The 17,066-nt window shown below is 40.7% G+C and overlaps 1 protein-coding gene across 2 annotated transcripts in view; it reads left to right on the top strand.

The window, feature by feature from the left end:
* LOC123762138 (transcription factor Sox-8) overlaps positions 1 to 17,066 on the top strand; it is a 102,438-nt gene that overhangs the window by 39,742 nt on the left and 45,630 nt on the right. The window contains exon 1 of one of the 2 annotated variants that reach the window (XM_069300525.1): positions 14,704 to 15,058. The exons of the other annotated variant lie outside the window; for it this stretch is intronic. Within the exon in view, the coding sequence (XP_069156626.1) occupies positions 14,960 to 15,058 (99 nt within the window). The 5' untranslated portion in view covers positions 14,704 to 14,959. Of the gene's footprint in view, positions 1 to 14,703; positions 15,059 to 17,066 lie in introns of those variants that run through there. 2 annotated transcript variants of the gene reach the window in all.

Raw genomic sequence — 17,066 nt, 5'->3', positions numbered from 1 at the left:
CCCCTGTTACCTAGCAGTAAATAGGTACCTGGGAGTTAGTCAGCTGTCACGGGCTGCTTCCTGGGGGTGGAGGCCTGGTCGAGGACCGGGCCGCGGGGACACTAAAAAGCCCCGAAATCATCTCAAGATAACCTCAAGATATTAAAAAAAAAATGCCGGATAGCATAATTGACGCGAGATCATGGACTTTTAAACATTGCAAGTTAAACCTGCATGCATAGGTGTTGCCTAATATGAATAGAAACTGCCTGGGATGGGGTACTAGGCTATTTACGAAGCAAGTGTACGGTGAAGCACAAGGCAAGCATAAAAACTTTTCGTCAAGTCACAATTATCACTTAACCTCCGCCGGTGCCACTGCTATCACCACCTCTACCATCATCACCTCAAATGTCACTACCCTTATCATCACAAGCAACCAACCAGACAACAAACCCTAACCACCACTAATATTAAAAATACACTACCCTCTACAACAACAACCCCTCTCCCCTCCCCTTCCCTACAAACACACACAATTACATTGAACCACCAGCGTGGGTGGTGGACGCCTGTTTCATCTCGAGTATCTCGTACCATCTACTACTGACAACAATTAAAATTACAACAATGCTCGCACACGCAATCAAGCCACGTAATAAATTAATTACAACGTGTCTAGTGGGACCCGGCGTGACAATGCTGTTGAGGCCACGTCAACCACCCGCCCAAAGGAGACACATTGGATGAAATGTTTGTTTTCTCTCCCTTTGGGCAATCACCGGCGGAAAGGAAGCGTGTAATTGTTAAGTATACATCTTCAACTGGCTGTATACATTATGGAGCGTTGTGGCGCTGGCAAGAGCCTAGAGTTTAAGGTCAAGCTGGGAAGAGACAGGACTCAGTGAGGACCTTCCACGTGCAAGGTAAACAGAGAGTAGGCTATTCTCTCCTATCCCAAGGCACTCCATGAATAAGGTAAATACAAGAAAGTTTTTCTATTCGAGGTGGCCAGAGCTTGACCTATCTGGTGGTGCTACGCGTGTAAGGTTATCACCATAGCCTCAGCTCTGCCAGCCGTCACCTAGGTGGCTAGAAGTCTGTCTCAAAATTGATTTACACACTAACCTGTGTCCCTAGCTTTACCAAATTCCACAACGTAGTATTTGTAAACTTTGAACTTGCAATGTTTTAGAGACGTGACCAATATTGTTTTTGTTAGGTTTTCTTGACAATAACGATGATAATGCAATAAATAATAATATCGAAAACAATGCAGTTTTTAGACATGCGCGGGTTACCTCAGTTTTGTAATGTTTATTTGTATTTTTTAATTTTCAGTTCAATATCTCGAGAACGTCTCGTCGTGTCGACTTAAAATATTAAAAGTTGAACCAAATATTATAGTCGTTAATGAAATTGAACAATGTAGTCCCATAGTAATACATATTTTAGTTAACGCGAGATCTTGATTCCTTACGTTTGGGGTAAATGTATGGGATGAAAGGCTAGATCAGTCAAGTTTACAACAGTGCCGCAGTTGACATGAGGATATAATTACCATAACATCGTACACAGAATTTGAGTTAATATATATCGTATTTCGTTACTTTTGTTTAGTTATTATTATTGTGATTTAGTTATTATTATTATGATTCACATTACTAATATTCTGAGTATTTGTCTGCAACTGGCTGCTGTATGTAATGCATTTCCGGACAGGACTTGCAGACCGCCTCAAATTTACTCGACTTAAAATTCTTACTTTTGGTCGTAAAGTGAAGCCTTTTAAAACATTTGCGTGTTTCCTCCATCAGGTAGATAATGGTCGTGGGTTTTGTTCGATGTCGCAACAATATATTATTGAATCAGAAATCATAATTCCGGCACCTTAATTTGTAATAGGGATGTTGTGGATAGGCAGCCTAATTTTTAAATTTGGAAGTTTGTTCCTAGCAGTTAACTTTTAGCATTTTTATGTTTTTTCTCTGCGTGTTGATGTTATGAACGTTTAAATAACAGTTTCTTGAATTTGATTATGCATATTCGTATCTTGTCATGTATAAACGCTGCATAATTAAAGGAACTAATTGAATGCCAAATTGTATAGAGGAAGTTTATTTTTCATCAGTATTTCAACAAAATTCGTAATAAATTACTAGTGATGTATGTATTTTGAATATCAAATATATAAACTGTTTAACTTGCCCTTTCAATTATTTAGACTACTAAGTATTGAAATAATAGTCTATATTTTGTGTTGAATCGTACAATTCTAGAAGTATAAGTGAGAGACTTTGAATGAGTTGGATTTACAAAGAAAATTTGGATTACAAATCCAGTGTGTTGTCCGCTCGGCCGACCGGCTAAAGGTGCACTTTAATTGTTGACATGTACTTGCCCAGAATGACATTCACACTTTGAGTTCCACATACGACTCAAAATATTTATCAGCTTGAAAAGTAGGCTTGGAGTAAGTTTGAAATTAAATTTAACAGCTCTTTGCATCAAATGTTGCCTTTGCTTGGAAGAATTTTGTTATTCCTATATTTGTCCCGTATTCAACACAAGTGGCTGAAACACACAATTAAGAATGTCTGTCTGCAAAATTTTCAACTTTTATATTTACAACTCTGAGTGCACTTTAGTACTCTATTCTATAGTGAGTGAATCTTTCAGTAAGAAGAGGAGAACGGGCGTTCACTTGGCACTCGAGTGCCGCCTTCTTGATGACTGGAATTCTTGGCCATCTGCTGGTCAAACCCGTGCTCTCGTGTAAATATTGGATGGGCTGAAATATTTGCAGCGCTCATAATTATATTCCATTCTAAATAAAGCTTTGAATTGGATATAATTACACTGGGCATAGTTTTTTACCTCCCTGGTGTCAATTATTTTATATATATATATATATATATATATATATATATATATATATATATATATATATATATATATATATATATATATATATATATATATATAAATAGGAACAGGGGTCTTCTACTAAAAAAATCTTGGTTATGAGCAATAACTCATAGTAATCATGCATATGAAAAAATATTTAAATTGGAATACTCCTTGATGACCTTCGTAGGCAGATTTTACCATTGTTCAAAATTGGGCCCTACACACTGTAGTAGGTGAACTTTCGCACTGCCAATGCTTATAATATTTAGGAGCAAACGTATCACAAAATTCACATCTGGTACTGTGCAGCTGCAGAGTACGAACTTCCCCCGGCGTTGCTGGTTACCGTCTGTGTATCACCGGAGGATGTGCACTGTCTGTCTGTCTGTCTCGTGAGCTGTAGTGTGTATCTATCTTGAGATGATTTCGGGGCTTTTTAGTGTCCCCGCGGCCCGGTCCTCGACCAGGCCTCCACCCCCAGGAAGCAGCCCGTGACAGCTGACTAACACCCAGGTACCTATTTTACTGCTAGGTAACAGGGGCATAGGGTGAAAGAAACTCTGCCCATTGTTTCTCGCCGGCGCCTGGGATCGAACCCAGGACCACAGGATCACAAGTCCAGCGTGCTGTCTGCTCGGGCGACCGGCTCACCATTCGAATCTTCGGCTCCTTTCGAATCTACATTCGAAACTGTATATGGATTCAGTCTCTACCACATCACTGCCTAATGCATTCCATTTATTAACTACTGACACTGAAAAAAAGTTCTTTCTGTCTCCGTGGCTCACTTGGGTACTCAGTTTCTACTTGTGTTCACTTGTTCGAGTACCACCCGTGCGGTGGTGTTGTTTTAAGATTCAGCTCCTCGGAACAAAAAGTTGCAAGAAGCACTGGCTATGGTGAGCCCGTAGTGGACTTACCTGGCACAGGAGCGGGGCTTTGCGCCCGTGCTAAAATAATGTCCTTATCTACCCCTGCTAATTCCCCCCTGAGAATTTTTGTTTGTCGTGATCATGTCCGAACTCTTCTCTTCCAGCGACGTTAGGTGCAATTCACGCATTTCCTCGTAACTCACACTTCTTAATTCTGGGACTAGTTTGGTGGCGTACCTTTGAACCTTTTCCAGCTTCGTCTTATGCTTTACAAGGTATGGACTCTATGCTGAAACCGCATACTCCAGGATCGGTCTTATATATGTAGAATATAAGATTCTAAATCATTGACATCCCCCCCCCCTTTTATGTATATTATATAATTATGTACTATATTTTATATTGCTAAGATAACAGCCACACCATTGTGTAAGAAAAATTCAGTACACAAGAATATAATTAGCGTGCAATACGTATTCCAAGCCATTAGGCATTTATTTATTGTTTAAATATCTTAAAATCTTGTATTATTGTAATTATTTTACCGATTCATTTATTTTTAGTGCAATTGTTCTGAATAGTATGGTAATTATTGTTATCAGAATTATTTGTTATATTATTCTGAATATTTTGTATACTAATATTTGGTATTGTAATATATATATATATATATATATATATATATATATATATATATATATATATATATATATATATATATATATATATATATATATATATATATATATATATATATATAATATGTTTATGATTAATAATGTTTTTGTTATTCTGATTATTTATCTAAGTATAACCGTCATTATTATTAATTAACATTTCATTTTACTATTTTTCAAATACATTAATTGATTCCCGTAATGTTTATTACCCCAAAGATTCAACAATTTTAATTAATATTGTCTTAATGCCAATAATGATTACAATTTATGATTTTTTGTATTCGGGTTATTACAATAAAAGTGGCATTCATTCTTTAATTATATAATTATTTATTCTTATTATTTAATGTATTACAGTAAGAGCATATGCTAGCAGATTGCATTGTAATTATGATTATTGCTATTATTAATATTTTGTCTTGCATAACTAGATAGAAATAAATGGTTTTGAATTTAAAGGTATAATTGCTAGGTTAAATTCTCAAAGAAGTGCAAGTGGCACAGAAAAGATAAAATGCACGCCGACTGTAATGAAGTTTGTTGAAGGGAAGTATTGTCCGCTGCTTCATTACTACCTCTCATCCCAGTCTCCACAAGATTAATGGACGCACGCGGGACACTTACACTCTGGCAGAAAACTCTTCACACACACACACTCTCTCACTCACACACACACACACACACACACACACACAAACACACACACACACACACACACACACACACACACACACACACACACACACACACACACACACACACACACACACCACCGACGCATTGGACCATACAACTGTAACAGGAAACGACCTGTCCTGGTACAGTTCACTAACGAAGAGGCAGTGGATTACATACTGCATCACAAACACCTACTCAGAGGTAGCGAAAATTACTACAACGTATTTATTGACAAATTCATGACGAAGGAGGAACAGATTGCCCACAGAGCAAGCAAACAACAATACGACTCTTCCCATTTGAGCGCAGCTACACACCCCAGTGCTAATCCACCCCATGCTAACCAGCTCACACGTGCTTCTCAGGTCACCCCTTTCCCAAATCAGCCGCCCCTGCTTATCTCCCCAGCACATCCCTTGACCCCTCTGACCCCACTGGAGTCAAATTCATCCCACATTCCAAGGACCCCCTCATCACCTCAACCCCCAAAACCCGTCCAGCCCTCGTCCCCTCAACCCCCAAAACCCACCCAGCTCTCATCTCCTCAACCCCCAAATCCCATCCAGACCTCATCCCCTCAACCCCAAGAACCCACCCAGACCTCATCCCCTCAACACCCAAAGCCTACCCTGCCCTCACCCCTCCTCATCCCCTCTCCTTCCATGTGACCCCCCACCCTTGCGAGGGAGGTGGGAGGTCCCCCCCACCCCCTCTATCCATCCCCCTCCCAACCTCTCAACCTCTATCTGTCTCCCAACCTTACGCCATCTCCCAACCCCTCTATGCCCTCCCTAATCTTCAGACCCAGTATGCCCTTCCTACTCCAGACCTACCTACCCAGGCCCTACCCCAGACCCTCCTACCTACCTTCCTAGAAGCCCAGCCCCCAGTAGCCCCCCAAGCACCCCTCCTGAACTCTTTCACCCCCCATACACCCCCCGGACCCCCCCAGACACCCCCTGGATCCCCCCGGACATCCCCCGGACCCTCCCCGCCCCCAGTCATCCCCCAGACACCCCCCAGATCCCCCAGATCCCCTCTGCCCCCAGTCACCCCCCAGACATCCCCCAGATCCCCCCAGACCCCCAGAGAAAGGGAGAACTCTGGTACAAGAGTTTCCATGAAGAATCTCAAGGTTTGGTACACCAATGCTGATGGGGTATCTAATAAAGCAGAAGAGATAAAAGAAAGAGTGAGTGAAGCAGATCCTGACATAGTTGCAATTGTGGAAACTAAAATTAATGACATGATCTCAGATGCTATCTTTCCTGAAGGGTACCAGGTGATACGAAAAGAGAGGACACAGAGACAGGGAGGGGGAGTAGCACTCCTAATAAAGCGGAAATGGAAGTTTGAAGACCTGGGAAATCGAGTTACCAATGAGTGCACAAGCTTCATACATGGAACTCTGACAGTAGATGGGAGGAAGATTGTGATCATGGTAATCTACAATCCCCCACCAAACAGTAGAAGACCCAGGCAGGAGTATGATGACAACAACAAAGCATGTATTGATGAACTGCAGAAGGCAGCAACACTAGCCCACAGAATGAGAGCGAAGCTGCTGATCATGGGGGACCTAAATCATGGAGAGATAAATTGGGAATCAAGGAATCCCCATGGAGGGGATGAAACGTGGGGAGCAAAATTAGTAGATGTTATAGACAGGAATTTCCTGACACAACATGTGAAGGAAGACACAAGGGAAAGAGGAGGAGATGCACCGAGCCTATTAGACCTGATTTTCACCCAGAACGTAGAAGATATCGAGAATTTAGAGCATGAAATACCTCTAGGGGCCAGTGACCATTGTGTCCTAGTCTTTGACTACATGATGGAATTCAAAATTATGACCATGGGACAAGAGATCTGGGAAAGGAGAGCTGACTACAGGAAAGGGGACTATATGAGGATAAGGGACTATCTGGGTGAAGTGCAGTGGGAGGAAGAAATTAGAGGAAAAACAGTCCAAGATATGATGGACCTAGTCATACAGAAATGCCAGGAGGCCGAAGAGAGATTTATACCAACGGTAAAGGGAAAAAATAAGAAGGAATATAATAACCCATGGTTTAATAGACAGTGTCAGGAAGCAAAAATGGCCAGCAGGCGGGAGTGGAGGAAGTACAGAAGACAAAGAACAGAGGACAACAGAAGCAGATACAACAGAGCTAGGAACGATTACATTAACATAAGACGAACATCGGAAAGGGACTATGAGAACGATATTGCAATCAAAGCGAAAAAACAACCTAAGTTACTACACAGTCATATAAGAAGAAAAATGTCGGTGAACGACCAAGTGACAAGACTAAGGAAGACAGAGGGGGCATATACTGAAAGTGACAAGGAAATCTGCGAGGCACTGAATGCCAGTTTCCATGGAGTGTTCACTACCGAGCCTGAGCAGCTCCCATTGTTGGAAGGGGTTACCCTAGATGAAAGACTATCAGATATAGAGGTGACAGCAGAGGAGGTAATGAAACAGTTGACAACTCTAGATGCAACTAAAGCAGTTGGACCAGACAAAGTATCACCGTGGATACTAAAAGAAGCAGCACAGGCCCTCAGCGTGCCTCTGGCAATGATCTTTAATGAGTCACTTATGTCAGGAGAATTGCCCAGTTGCTGGAAGAAGGCAAATGTCGTGCCGATCTTCAAGAAAGGAGATAGGGAGGAGGCACTTAACTACAGACCTGTATCACTGACAAGCATCCCCTGTAAAATACTGGAAAGAATAATTAGGCTACGACTGGTTGCACACCTGGAGAACATTAGGTTTGTGAACAAACATCAACATGGGTTCTGGACAGGGAAATCGTGCCTAACAAACCTTCTGGAATTCTATGATAAAATAACGAGGATAAGACAGGACAGAGATGGTTGGGCAGACTGCATATTTCTGGACTGCCAAAAAGCCTTTGATACAGTACCGCACATGAGACTGCTGTTCAAGCTCGAGAGGCAGGCGGGGGTGGGGGGAAAGGTCCTAGAATGGATAAGGAACTACCTAACAGGAAGGAGCCAAAGAGTTACGGTAAGGGGCGAGAAGTCGGACTGGCGAACAGTAACAAGTGGAGTACCACAAGGATCGGTGCTGGGACCAATTCTATTTCTTGTGTATGTTAACGACATGTTTACAGGCGTAGAGTCCTACATGTCGATGTTTGCGGATGATGCAAAGTTGATGAGAAGAGTTGTGACAGATGAGGATTGCAGGATCCTCCAAGAGGACCTGAACAGATTGCAGAGATGGTCAGAGAAATGGCTACTAGAATTCAACACGAGCAAATGTAAAGTTATGGAAATGGGACTAGGAGATAGGAGACCAAAGGGACAGTACACAATGAAGGGGAACAGCCTACCTGTAACGACGCGTGAAAGAGACCTGGGGGTGGACGTAACACCTAATCTATCTCCTGAGGCACATATTAATAGGATAACGACAGCAGCGTACTCTACACTGGCAAAAGTTAGAACATCATTCAGAAACCTAAGTAAGGAGGCATTTAGGGCGCTTTACACTGCCTACGTAAGGCCAGTCTTAGAGTATGCCGCCTCATCATGGAGTCCCCATCTGAAGAAGCATATAATGAAACTGGAAAAGGTTCAGAGGTTTGCAACGAGACTCGTCCCAGAGCTACGAGGGATGGGGTATGAAGAGCGCCTGAGGGAACTGTGCCTTACGACACTAGAAAGAAGAAGGGAGAGGGGGGACATGATAGGAACGTATAAGATACTCAGAGGAATTGACAGAGTGGACATAGACGAAATGTTCACACGGAATAGTAACAGAACGAGAGGACATGGATGGAAGCTTGAAACTCAGATGAGTCACAGAGATGTAAGGAAGTTTTCTTTTAGCGTGAGAGTAGTGGGGAAATGGAATGCACTTCAGGAACAGGTTGTGGAAGCAAATACTATTCATAATTTTAAAACCAGGTATGATAGGGAAATGGGACAGGAGTCATTGCTGTAAACAACCGATGCTCGAAAGGCGGGATCCAAGAGTCAATGCTCGATCCTGCAAGCACATATAGGTGAGTACATATAGGTGAGTACACACACTCATACATACATTTGCAAACAGAGTGGTAGACGATTGGAACAAGTTAGGTGAGAAGGTGGTGGAGGCCAAGACCATTCAGTAGTTTCAACGCGTTATATGACAAAGAGTGCTGGGTGGACGGGACACCACGAGCGTAGCTCTCATCCTGTAACTATGTCACTTAGGTCATTACCTGTTGAGTGACGGGTGAGAGGCGAGACGAAAGAGCCGAAGTTCAACCCCCGTAAACTCAACTAGGCGAGTATACACCCATTGTCCCCTCTCGTTGACTCTTGGAAAGCTCTCGGCCTGCTAACAGGAGTCAAAAATAATCTATTCCTGGAATAACTTACGTAAAAAAAAAAATGAAAATTTAGATATGATGCCAATATCTGCATTGACTATCTTCCAGTGACATAAGGTTGAATTTCATTGGTCTTCGCAACTCGTTCGACGTCTCAACTCTGGGACTATTCTGGTGACTGACATCTAGACTTTTTTTCTCTAGTTTGAGTTTGGTTGACAAGAACTACATGCCGGCGCCGCATATTTAAGAATTGGTCTGACATGTGTGGTATTTAGTGTTTCTAAATGCTCTCTTATTTTAATTCCAGAAGGTGGTGGTTTATGTGTTTGCCATCCAAGCATCCGATATCAGGCTTTGTGGTTTGATGTCAACCTCCAGGACTTTTTCCCGGTTCTTGAAGTGTTTTTCTTACATTTAGTTCTTTGTCATTCCTCCTTTTATTCAGCACACTTTACACTTGCTCGAATGAAATTTTAGTAGCCACTTGTTAGATTTTTGGGGGACTCGATAGAATTTTGTACTATTCACTTTATTAACTAATTGCTTAATACGTCAATCTTTGTACTATAGTGCACATAGTTACAAAAAGTAGAATCTAAACAGGAGGATGGGGTTAGTACGTATACCCAGCATTTTTGCATCGGCAAACGTTGGGAGATAGGAGTATATCTTCCCTAGACGATGAATTACATGGACCAGAAGCAAAATAGGCACAAGTGATGGGCCTCTGTGGTAACTTACCACGCCACTTGAAGGTCACGCCTTTCCCTGTGACTGACTTGTGTTGCTCTCGTCCATTAGAACACCTCGCTCCGGCCTGATTCTGTAACTTGTGCGCAAGTTTCGTGTAGGCTACTGTGTCGAAGGTTTTCCGACAATTTAAGATAGTAAGTTAACATGGATGTATTTATGCTTATTAGTAGAGGTCTTGTGACCTGGTGTGCGTTTCTCGACAGTAAGAAATGTTGGAGATAGAGAGGTGTGTGGGAGAAAGAGAAAGGAAGGGATGAGGGTGAGTTAGATTTCACGAGATTAATGCTTCCGCGTTTGGCCCGACGATAGCATTGGGATTGTTAGCCTTTGAATATTCTTGCAAGCTACCGTTCCTCCCCCCCCCCTCCTTATGTCAACGATATCACCTCATATAGCGACAATAGGTCAATAACAACATGGATTCCATTATAGGTGTGTGTACTTGCCTAGTTCTGTTTAGATGGATGGAGCTTCGGCTCTTGATCCCGTTTCGCAACCATGTATCTGCTGCTGGTATACAGGTTCCCGAGCCGCAGGGGTTATCACATTGACATTTTAAGCTTATGTTTGAAATTTTCTTCAGCTTTACTTTCTATTGAATTTCAGTTATTTACCATATCTAGTATCCCCGTGGCTCATACGGGCGCTTAACTTTCACCTGCACTATTACTTCAAGTTGGTTTACAACTCCAATTGTACCTTGTGTACGGCTTACTGTTCCCAGCAACCAGCTTCATAGCTTGACATTTGCAGTTAAACTCTATTAACCACTTGTGTGTGGGGGGTAAAGAGGGGGACGTGTGGTGAAAGAAAGCAATTTGCCGAACTGTGGCCCGCCACTTAGCTCTCCACCATAACACTGGCCGACGTCTTGGTGATGGTATCTTAGCTACCAGACGGGTCATGCCACATCCCTCGCCATCCCTCCAACTCACTCGTGTCACCAGAAGGATCAAGAGCGGGTTACAACGCCGCGACGTTAGGGGCGGTGTCCCGCGGCTACAACCACACGTGGATCAACCGTAGGGTAGTGTGTGTGTGCAGGTTGGTGTTGCGTGACGGCGTCTGGGTGAGGGATGTGTGGCATCATCGTATCACTCATCAGCGCCCTTAAGACTGGTGACTCCGGCTCTGCAACGTGTAGAAACACCCTTGATGACTACTTTTTGTACACCCTCGTACTTCACATTCCCTCGACGCAGGTACAAGAGTAAACTGTTTACTGGAGACAGTAGCGGTAGAGTTATTGGTAGCTAGCAGAGGGGTTGGGTGAACGGGGGAGACTGTCTGTGCCCACCTGTTTTGTTATCTGCTGTTATCTCGCACCTTACATTTGCATACAAGCTTTTGCACGTTTGTGTAAAAAAAAAATATATAATTAATGGTACGTATCGCTCTAGACATTCATAAATTTAGAGGTCTGGGCCTTGATAGTTGACGTGGCTGAAAGGAATGCCAACCTTAGAGATTGAGCCTTGAGTCTTGAATCGGTTCTCGTTCAATAAAATGATCTTAATTAAAATTGCTGTAAATATATCGTGGTAGCTTGTTATAATTACAGGTGGTGGGTTATGATAAATAATGTTCACCCATCATTTTTTGTATAATATTAATTTGAATAACTTTGTTTTCCTAATTTCAGTAATTCACTTTTGCGTATTAACCAACTGAATTCCCATCTGTAAGCACTTGTATATATGTAAATATATGTATATATGTGTGCCTATGTATGTGTATCAAGGATATGTGGAAGCTGACCAGAATTACTTTTCACCTTTGTAAATGCACATTAATGACACTATGTAAAAGACACATCGACCACTTTATGTAGGGCAGACGTAACTCTGTGTATCTGTGTATTTATGTCTGCAGGTTAGATTAGCATTTTAAAAGCAGTACAATCACCTTCTGTGGTTGATTGGTCAATAAATCCCTGAACTATATGTTTAACAGACCTCTAACCCTGTCCATGGAGGACAGAAGAAAATGTATATATGCTGATTAGCATTGTAAATGTGTGGCCACGTCTGTGGTAGAAGAAAAAATCCTCTCCGTAGGTGGAAAGTCATTACATTCAGTAATGGGACAAGTCTTTATTCAGCTCAAATGGAAAAATTTGAACTTGAATTGGGTTCATTTAGTACTGGGAAGGGAAGGGAATTATCAGGATAAAGCACCAAGTCATTTAGACTATATAGCACTTGGAGAAGGGGTCAGGATAAGGATTTTTGGGGATGGGACGGGGAAAAGGAATGGTGCCCAACTACTTAGACGGTCGGGGATTGAACGCGAACCCTGCATGAAGTGAGATTGTCGCTCTACCGTCCAGACCAAGGGGTTGGGTAGTTAGTAGAACTGGAAGAAGTCTTTATTCAGATTCGGAATAATCACAATAGAGTATTTGTTGACTATCGCAATATATTTTATTACAGTGGTAAATATTGTTTTAGAGAACAACATAATGCTGTATAACAAACCAGCGGTCTGTAAAATAGTGTGTGGCCGAATTAGCAAAGTTTAATATTTACTTAAGATTTCTAATATATTGCTGCTGCTTCTCTCTCTCCCCCTACCCTCAAGATGCAGTGAGATTAACTCGGGGCTTAGTATTAGTTTAATTTTGTAAACTCCATTTTTAATATCGTATAATCGCAGTTTAATATTAATTAACATTTAGGACCGTGTTTGTCCACTTACTTTTATATAAGCATTGTATATTATATTCTGCCCGAAACGCTGCGCGTACTAGTGGCTTTACAAGATTGTAATTACTATGCTATGTATCCTCAATCCCAATGTACCTTCTTGTATATATAAATAAAATAAATAAATAAATAAATAATAAATAAAATAATATATAAATATTATAAAGCTTACTTTTTCAGCACTAAGCGCAACTCCATAGTCTCCTGAGACTGATGGATGCCTACTACGATACTTTTTCAGCACTATGCTGTTAGTTTAGGTCAGGAGTTAGTAGCTACGCTCGCCTTACGTCTCTCATTTCTCGGGTCTTTTGGTCGTACAGGGGATGCGTAGAGTGGACTAGCTTGTACTAGCAAACTTTAGGTAGACGAAAATCAGCGAATGATAAATTACAAAGTTACATTGATAACTTTGGCCCGAAATCACAATTGGACACTCGTCATTGTTGAAAATTGGGAGTCCGAGCTCTTTTTAGTTTACAAATAGTAAATTCTCAGCGGTGAGAGAGTATTCATGGTGTCCATACATACATTTATCTGTTAATAGCTCATGATGCTTAACTGTCCTTTGAAGGAAGGGTAGAAATAGCCTAAACTGCTCTATCCTTTTGAGATGTATCTTATTGTCTCAATGAACGTACTTGAACTGTCGTTTGAGTGTCAGTGTCTTTTCTGTCAGACCGAGTTTCTTGGTGTGGTTTTAACAATAGACCTTGGGATACCAAGTCAAGCTGTATTTCATGCTGGATAACACCTCAGACGGTACAAAAAAGTATTCTAAAATCCGTCCTGTTCCTGAATAACAGTGTTTAGATTGCTCTTACGAAGTTCCTGATGCCTATTTTGCATGTTTTAAGGTGCTTGGAAAGATTATACTCTGACAATTACTACTATTCCTGTATTTTTTGGTGTATAAGTTGCGGGTTATTAGTGTACAGCTGTGTACACTAATAACTTCAGTACACTGTGTACACTAATACACTACACTGTGTAGTGTATTAGTATTTTGGTGTATTAGTGTACAGTTATGTGTATTTTAGCTAACTGCTTAGTTTAACATTGGTATGTGTATATCTATTACTTCCTGAGCATTTATAAATAAATAAAATTGTCAATCCCATGCCAAGTATTAACACAATGTAGTATAACCCGTGCATATTTATTTTATTTATACCTTGCATTATATCTTGCAAGCTTCTGCAGAACTACCTGTTGAAGAGAACATTGTCATTGCAAGATTTTTAATTTGTGTAGAATATTTACTGACAATAGTGTCGTGTGATGTTTTGAGAAGCACCTGATTTTTCAACTTTATTTTTTGTATTGACTGTATATCCCAACTTGGGGGACAGATAGTGAAATATCATTAAAATATACATTTCATACAGTAAAGATATGGTGCCAACCTCACTAAAGTTAATATAGAATCGGGCATTACGCACAGGGGTAACTCTTCGGTGCGTTGGGTTGGCAACACTTGCTGGCCAACTGACGGCACTCCACATATCCAACACTGCTCCTGATGAGTCCTGATGACTTCTGATGCTTATATACAAATTGTATTTAGCTGTACGATTCGCTCGTATATAGTTTGAGATTAAACTCTATATAAGATTGACAAGTCTTTATCGCACTTAAAATACCCTTTACCATCGAGCATATATTAGGAGGTGGTGACCACTCGTCACAAGAAAAATACCAAATAGTCAAAGCACTGGCTAAATATCTCCAATCGACCAACAAATTGGGTCACATCTGACCCGTGCCACATTTATACCTGGCGCCACCAACAGCTAAACACAGAAAACAACTGCCTCGTCGCAACACCAAGGATCAGCTGACGCCATAAACACAACACACCGCCCTACGGTGCGGCAAGTCTCCCTCTAACACACACCTCTGTTTTAGTCACCGTTCCTCTATCTACAGCACAAAGCAACAAGCACCTTGGTAGCTCCGATCATCTTCAACATAAACGCGTCCAACAACATCAGTACTGGTGCAGTCATCGGGAGGACAAACCCTTCATGCAAACTGCACCTACTATCAACAAGAAGAAGAAGAAGAGATTAATGTTCCTCGTTGGGGATTCCTGTGCATCTTGGGAGGCAACAAACCGTAGCCTCGTATGTTTTTTCTAGTTTTTAGTATTTATCTTCATAAATGCATTATTTGTTATAACTGAAGGTAAATGTGAATGAATGCTTTCTCTTACTTCTTTCCTCATTATATTTCTTGTTATTGCTCTCGCCTCTTTTACTTGGTGTTCGGAAATATAATAGGATTTTTAATCTTGGATAGAAAATGTCCGTAAAACATTTGCCTCCAGACATGTCTGTATGTTAATCCATCCTCCAAAAATGATAGACCCTATTACTGTTGATAGGGTGTGTAAGATATGGACTGTTGTACCCAAAAGAAGTTATGTACTAGAATTCTAAAGGCATAACCAAAAGGGAAAGGTCCTTTTCCATATGAAAAAATATTTTTTTGAGACTATAAACCAAACCTAGCCTGTCCTAGACATAATTTAATACATGTATGTTGTATACTAGATATACAGAAAAAGTGTTTTGTAGTGTAACAGACTTGTGCTGCCATTCATAGTAAGTAGCCTTTAGGTGCCATCATTTTGGATGACGGGTTGCTTGCTGAATGTCCGACAGACGACGAAAAGCAAATGCAAACACCCTTCTGCTACCGCTGTTTGGTGTCCCAAATATTTGAAAATACAACTGGAGCGGCTAGAGTTCATTTAATGATAATGAACATTTGTTAGAGAGTTCTTAGTCACACAAACTAATCGAAACAATTGTTCGTATTTTGTTATTTTGTTTTGAGGCTTATATTGTGTAGACACCGTTATTATTTTTTTTTTGGTGGGGGGAAGGTGTTAAGATAGTAGTAGTGTGATGCAAGACGGATAAGTAATGTAGGGATATGTATATATATTTTTATCAGCAAAACATGGGTAATAGAAGGTCGCAGAATATGACCCGCTTATCAGTAGCCTAGTGACATGACCTCTCATAAACGATGTTATTTGATTCTATATTTAAATTTTGTAAACTACTTTTAATAATAGGCCTTCGGTTGCATAGTCATAATAATGTTAATTAACTATTATCATAATGATAAGTAACTTATTGATTTCTCATATGGCAGTAGTTGTGATATATATATATATATATATATATATATATATATATATATATATATATATATATATATATATATATATATATATATATATATATATATATATATATATATATATATATAAATTTGTTTAAATTAATTTGTGAAGTTTACATAACAGACAGACACACAAAGACACTGGTAGTCTGGTAGCTGAGTGGACAGCGCGCAGTACTCTTAATTCTGTGGCCCGGGTTCGATTTCCGGACCAGGCAGAAACAAATGGGCAAAGTTTTTCACCCTGAATGCCCCTGTTACCTAGCAGTAAATAGGTACCTGGGAGTTAGTCAGCTGTTACGGGCTGCTTCCTCTGTGTGCGTGTGTGTGTGTGTGTGTGTGTGTGTGTGTGTGTGTGTGTGTGTGTGTGTGTGTGTGTGTGTGTGTGTGTGTGTGTGTGTGTGTGTGTGTGTGAAAAATTAGTAGTGACAGTTGATTCATTGACAGTTGAGAGGCGGACCGAAAGAGCAGAGCTCATTCCCCGCAAGCACAACTAGGTGAATACACACACACACACACACACACACACACACACACACACACACACACACACACACACACACACACACACACACACACACACACACACACACACGCACACACACACACACACCAGACTTTGTTTAATGGAATTTTATGGCGGCACAAGTATTCAAATCGCATATATAAACAAACTGTCCAAGCACTTGATTACTTCCTCGTAAACATTTCCATGTATTTATCACTCTATTAAAGCAAATTTCGCTTCGTTGAACCGAAATTATTTGCCTATAATTTTAGAACCATTTTAGTGTTGTGCTTGAAGAAAATTAAAGTATTTTTTCTAACTCAGGATTCATGTGGTGACTGACAACTTTATTTACCCGTATTAAATTATCACTTAATCTTCGCCTTGAAATGTTAAATGCATATAGTTTATATCCTAATCTACGTAAGAGT

This window comes from Procambarus clarkii, chromosome 5 (assembly GCF_040958095.1).
Source record: "Procambarus clarkii isolate CNS0578487 chromosome 5, FALCON_Pclarkii_2.0, whole genome shotgun sequence".
NCBI classification, from domain to species: Eukaryota; Metazoa; Arthropoda; class Malacostraca; order Decapoda; family Cambaridae; genus Procambarus; species Procambarus clarkii.
This window is presented reverse-complemented; position numbering and strand designations above follow the sequence as displayed.